At 40.5% G+C, this 5,619-nt stretch overlaps 1 protein-coding gene across 2 annotated transcripts; it reads right to left on the bottom strand.

Annotated features, from left to right (window-relative positions):
• Positions 1-2,141: 2,141 nt before the first annotated feature.
• On the bottom strand, positions 2,142-4,850 carry tnip2 (TNFAIP3 interacting protein 2). 2 transcript variants are annotated; one of them, XM_084931775.1, is made up of 6 exons: positions 4,198-4,850; positions 3,647-3,949; positions 3,429-3,518; positions 2,981-3,244; positions 2,753-2,869; positions 2,142-2,626 (listed from the first exon to the last, which is right to left on the bottom strand). In XM_084931775.1, exons 1-6 carry the CDS (start codon positions 4,516-4,518, stop codon positions 2,330-2,332), a joined length of 1,392 nt encoding a protein of 463 aa, XP_084787901.1. In that variant the 5' UTR covers positions 4,519-4,850; the 3' UTR covers positions 2,142-2,329. The 2 variants fall into 2 exon arrangements, with proteins under 2 accessions (XP_084787901.1, XP_084787902.1); XM_084931776.1 differs by having other exon boundaries at positions 2,142-2,623.
• Between the last annotated feature and the right edge of the window lie 769 nt (positions 4,851-5,619).

Here is a 5,619-nt window from a genome sequence, read left to right as displayed (position 1 = left end):
AGCCTTGGCCATCGTGTAGCAGAGAAAATAATCATCCTAACTGACAGACATTTTTTTGCCTCCTCGAGAATCTAAGGTTAGGGGAGAATTAAGGTTATGACCAATGATGATGTACACCCCAATGGGTTAAATGTGGCCAGAGTTTCAAAGTAATTCCAATGAGCTAGAAGCTCAGGCTTTAGACTGCTCTAAATACTCAATTTGCTACAGTTTCTTCTACTCTTGGCTGGCAATATGACATCCTAATGTTTTAATATGATCATCCCAAGTGGACACAGATTTAGTTGACCTTTTCGTTTGTCAGGGACAGCCAATTAGAAGGAGATTAGCTTAAAGGGAGAATGGCCTTAAAAGCAATAAAGATAAAACCAGTTAACAGTGGATGAAAAGCACAACATAAATGAGTAAATAAGTTATGGTGTTAGAAAAATCACTGACAAATGTCTGAGGTAAGACTATGGGAGTTTTACTATCTTAAAAATGTCCAGTTATTGCGAGTGAGAAACAGTAGTTGAAAGTTGCACAAAACTAGCTTGCTAAAGAAGCTAAAAAAAGGGCAAACCCCGCCTGAGAGTACCGAATTGAGAAAGAAGTTGCTTCGTTGTTGAAAGTTTACGTTAAAAGATCTTAGAAAAACATGTTTTCTTTCAAAGGCTCTAATCCAGTCCTAAAATGTGCCCATGGCCTGAACAACAAAAAAACAAAAAACAAAAAAAAAAAACACACTGCAGCAAAGGTAGGTACGTTTTCGCTCACACAAAAGTACTGCAGCTGTTTGACTGCGTCTGTTCACTTCCTTTTTAAAAACAGGGGATGTCCAGCTTCCTGCACTTACTTCACCAAACCCATGACAAGTGATTCACCAAACAGCACAATTGGTCCGTGTGTGTCAAACTGATACTTCACCATGACTGAATGCACGATCTTTCACACTGACTGATATGCAGGCATTTACTGAGGGTTTGGATGTAACTTGAGCCCTTGTATCTGCTCGCTGCTCTCAGTACCCCTGTAGTGTTTGCTTCAGCTACATAACAGCTGGGAATCTGGCTGTCACAGTACAGCGTGCCCATTCAGGCAACACTGGGAAGGGGTTTTCCACCAGGCACACACACACACACACACACACACACAAAAAAACACACGTGACATGCTAAAAAGACATGCACACAGATTAAGAAGTGCCTGAATTTTCGTGGTTAAGCGGCTAGGATCTTGGGTGCTGTCTATCTCGAGAATTAAAAATACCACCCCATCTATAAATCACCATAAGATAACGTGTGTGGGTAAACTGTCTTTTATTACAAAAATAAGGTACTGCCGCCACAGAAACAACACATCTCCACAAATAAGCATACTGCCAGTTGAGATGCAATCTTTACACAAGTCGATCAAAATTTGATCTCCAACATCTGTTTCGGGTTCAACCACGTTTTTTTGTTGTTGTTTTTTTATCCCAAACTTTTACCAAAAATATATATATTTAATGGCTTTGGTGGGGTGGGGGAAGGCAACCAAATATTGCAATAAAATGATTTGCCATTTAAACAATAAGAATAAATATGAATAGTTACATAGTTGTAAATCTGTTATTAAGAATATATACTTTACAAAATAGAAACATGTCAAGTTCAATAGCACCACATTATCATCTAGATGCAAAATAAGAAGCTTATGCATCGTGAATCTCTTTCATCGTACGACTCCACGATTAAGTTTTAAACTAAATGTCAAAAAAGTGCAACAGGTTTGTAATTTGACACTGAGGTATATTATATTCCATATATATTGCATCAGTAATCCTCTTCCTCACCACAATAATCTCCCGCAATGCCACAGGAGTACTCTTAGAACCTGACATCGGATAATAAAAACATATATACACATATATATATATATATATATATATATATATATATATATATATATATATATATATATATATATATATACATATATATATATATATACACACACACACACATATATATATATATATATATATATACACACACACATATATATATATACACACACACATATATATATATACACACACATATATATATATACACACATATATATATATATATATATATATATATATATATATATATATATATATATATATATATGCGCCAATTGTACAGATTTGTTTCTCTATGTACAAAAAAAAGAAAAAAAGGTAAGTCAGTTGTTTGATTTGTAGTCAAGCTTCTCAGAATTGGAATCTCCACTCGGGGTATTTTCTGCAGTGTAGTGCTGGTCTTCAGTGTTCAGTTACTGTCAGTAAGAAATGACTGTTATTTCCAAATCAGTGTTCTTCCATTTACACTCGGGCACACTCTAAGCAGTGGTTCAGGTACTCTGCAGCTTTTGTGTCGCTGAACGTGGCGAGGCACTGCGGGCACTGCAACTCTGACATGCCTGGGTGTTCGTTCCAGGCAGAGTTTGGGGTTGCCGCCGCAGCTGCAGGTTGCTGGTGCTGCTGGTGCTGCTGCCGCCTCTCAGCAGTGGTCCTCAACAGAGGCTCTGACGTGTCCTTACTTCGCTTTGAGGAGATCCTGTGTCCTATGTGCACGTGACACAAGGGAACCACGTCTCTGCTCTCTCTGCTAGCTCCCTGCTGAAGACAGGGAGGCACGTACACTGTCAGCACAAGCTACACGTACTGGACGGTGGTAACAAGTAAAAGGAAGTCCGTGCTTCTGTCGAGGCACTCATGCACCTAAGTGCAGGGCTGTTGTCTCACCTGTTTGTGCAGCTGCTGTTTTAGCTGAGAAACCTGCTCCTTCAGGGCATCAATCTGGCCCTGCGCTCGCTCCCTGTCCGCACGCTCTGACTTAAAGTCATCGGTGTAGATAAGAACCTTAGAAAAAAAAAAAAAAATCTTTCACATTTAGTTTCAGATTTAGTTATTTAACACTATAACCACGCTTAACAGAACTCAGCCAATCACCAGGCATGAAATAGCACCAACCTGTTGCTCAAGTGTCTGAATTTGCTCCTTGTCTTGTCTTCTGATATCATCCATTTCTCTAGCAAGCCGTGCACACTCCCTCATTTTCTCCTCCAGTAAACCGTTGAGCCTGGAAATCTCCTGATGAAGCAATCCAGTGTTGGTGGAGCCCATCACAGGCATCAAGCCCTGCCCGGTGCTGTCCTTCAGCCTCTGACATAAACCTCTTATATAGTCCTCCCTGCTGGAGTCATACTTCTGCCACTGAGTATTCAGGCTTTGTACCTAAAAGGAAATTAAAAAAACAAAATGTCACACCTTCGATCATGCACCATGTTTTAATATTCCACCACTGGAGTGTTAATATTGTGTGCAAAACTAATTGAAATGTGTTTCCTTAAGGACATAATTAAATCACATGTCTATTTTTTTTTCCTGACTGATTTCAGATAACACTAATGAGACTCACGTATGCCACACGCTGCTTTAGCTGTTGATTCTCCTCCTGAAGCTGACGGATTTGGGCATTAACACTACCCATCTCAGAGGACTCTGGCACCTGTAAAAGATTAGAAAACAGAGGTTACAACAGGACCCTGAAAAGTTGAAAACAAATAGCTGTATTATAAAGCTATTTAAAAAAGAAATTACAAAAGCAACTGGTGACTTCTAAAAGCATTTACACACCTCTGCATTCTTTTGCGTAAGGGCCACATCTTCCACTTCTCCTCCTCCCCTTTTGTCTTTCTCCAGTCTCGCCATCAGCTCCTGGCACACCTTAACAGTTGCACCGAGCTGCCTGCGTAGCTGGTCGGCCTCCTCGGCCAGGGAGGTACAGAGGACACTTCTGGTGGCCTCGGCCTGCTCCCTCTCCTGCAAGGCTACCCGTAGCCTTTGGATCTCCCGGTCCTTCTCGTGGTCCGGCTGACATCTGATGGTCTCCAGCTCCAGCTCTTTTTCCCTGAGCTGAGTGTTCAGCCTCTGGATCTCCTGAGGAACAATGATGACAGATTCATGGCATGGCAACAACAGCTTGCAACTGATATGTCAGATATGCTCTGTTTTGTTCCCTGAACACTTCTCCAGACTGTAAAATGAACGCGTCACAGTAGACAGCAGCTTACAGTTCAGGGTAACAAACTGATATATATATAAAAAAATCTATATATGGTTATAAATCACTGATTAGAGCTGTAGGGAGAAACATCGACTGTGTACAATCTTCAGCATGTTTTTACCTCAGCTTGTCGGGCTGCCTTCAAGTCCCCTTCGTTCTTCTTCTGTTTTAGTTTGCATATTTCATTGAGTAAACTCTCCACCAAAGAGTTGGACGGACTGATGAGCACAGACTCCTTATCTCCCACCGTCATGTAGAGCCTCTCGTGTCTCCCCAGCCTGGCTTTTAAATCTGCAATAACACCGTCCTTTACAGAGATCTGTCTGTTCAGAAGGTCTATTTCCTGCCGCGTCTCATGATACAGAGTATTAAGCACGCTGTAACTCCGCATTTTGTCTCTGAGCATGTCGTTATCCGTGTTGTTTATACTGACGTTATCCATTGCGGGTTTTGTAGACTTTGACAGACGCACCAGTCTCTTAAAAATCCAGCATTTGACGCCTCTGCCTCGAGCCCCGTGTCTTTAGAAAAAGACCAACGTCGTCAATTGTCTCAAATTTGGCTCATCAGAGAATAATATCCCCCGAACCGTCTTCGGGGATTTCCTAGGGAACTTCCCCGCGGAGTTTTTTGAGCTTCGTCAAAAAGGAGCCATGCTTTTGTTCAAAAAGGTTCACTGTAGATATCCACGGGTAGAAAAAAAACATTTTATAGCGTCTTGGCATAACTTGGTAAACGAAGAAACACATATTTTAAATGTAGCTAAAAGTTTAAGCTAGGTCTCTTAAAGGCTGAAAAAAGAGAGACGATTGCTGCTTTCATTTACGTCGGAAAATCTACTACTCCTAGTTAGAGCGAACAAAAATTAAGTTATATGAAAAAAAATGTTTACCGGTGTTTTATCAGTGCCACCATTATTATAAGGATGCATAGCTTTGGTTTAAAAGGGAGAAAAGGGAATGGCTTGCGCTTTAGTCAACTTTATTTTATACAACCCAAATGCTGCTTGCTGTTGGTTTCTACAGAAAGTATAAACTATAATATTGAAAGGAATGTCAGATAATACTAAATGAAAAACGCTAATTTCCCAGCGGTAGTTTACCGGGTTTTTACACATTCAGTCCCCTAAAAGTCACATTAGGGCATTTACTCGTAGTGTCATAACAAATTCCCCATGCGCGCCACTCATTTTTGTCAGGCTTTAATTTTTCCCACAGCCTTAAATGCACCACAATGCATTGTCATTCAAAGAATTACGCATTAAGGACCACACCGGTGCCGTATTAATGGCTGGTTTTAGGATGCAGCGGTCTATGACTGAACATTGTCATCCCGTTTTTGTGTGTGTTTGTTTGGTTTTTGTTCTGAAATTTTGGGAAGTGACACAATGTCTCTTACGGTAGCAAATCAAGAATTTACCCAAGCTGTACTGGAAGCAGCTCCAGTTCATGGTGACCTCTTGGGACTGCAAAATGGGAATACTCATGAATAAACGGATCATGATCTTTACTTTTCTTATGCATTTTCTCTTTTTTAAGTGCTA

Source organism: Perissodus microlepis, chromosome 6, assembly GCF_051167445.1.
Source record: "Perissodus microlepis isolate ML-2025 ecotype Zambia chromosome 6, ASM5116744v1, whole genome shotgun sequence".
Lineage (NCBI taxonomy): Eukaryota > Metazoa > Chordata > Actinopteri > Cichliformes > Cichlidae > Perissodus > Perissodus microlepis.
The sequence above is the reverse complement of the archived record's forward strand: the minus strand, read 5'-3'. Positions and strand labels throughout refer to the sequence as shown.

What these genes read in the sequence shown, in the direction of transcription:
- tnip2 (XM_084931775.1), bottom strand. Translation starts at nt 4,518, where the DNA reads ATGGATAACGTCAGTATAAACAACACGGATAACGACATGCTCAGAGAC. An exon ending in TTACGCAAAAGAATGCAGAG is followed by an intron (nt 3,519 to 3,646) that starts GTGTGTAAATGC and finishes AATCTTTTACAG; the next exon opens with GTGCCAGAGTCCTCTGAGAT. An exon ending in AACAGCAGCTGCACAAACAG is followed by an intron (nt 2,627 to 2,752) that starts GTGAGACAACAG and finishes CCCTGTCTTCAG; the next exon opens with CAGGGAGCTAGCAGAGAGAG.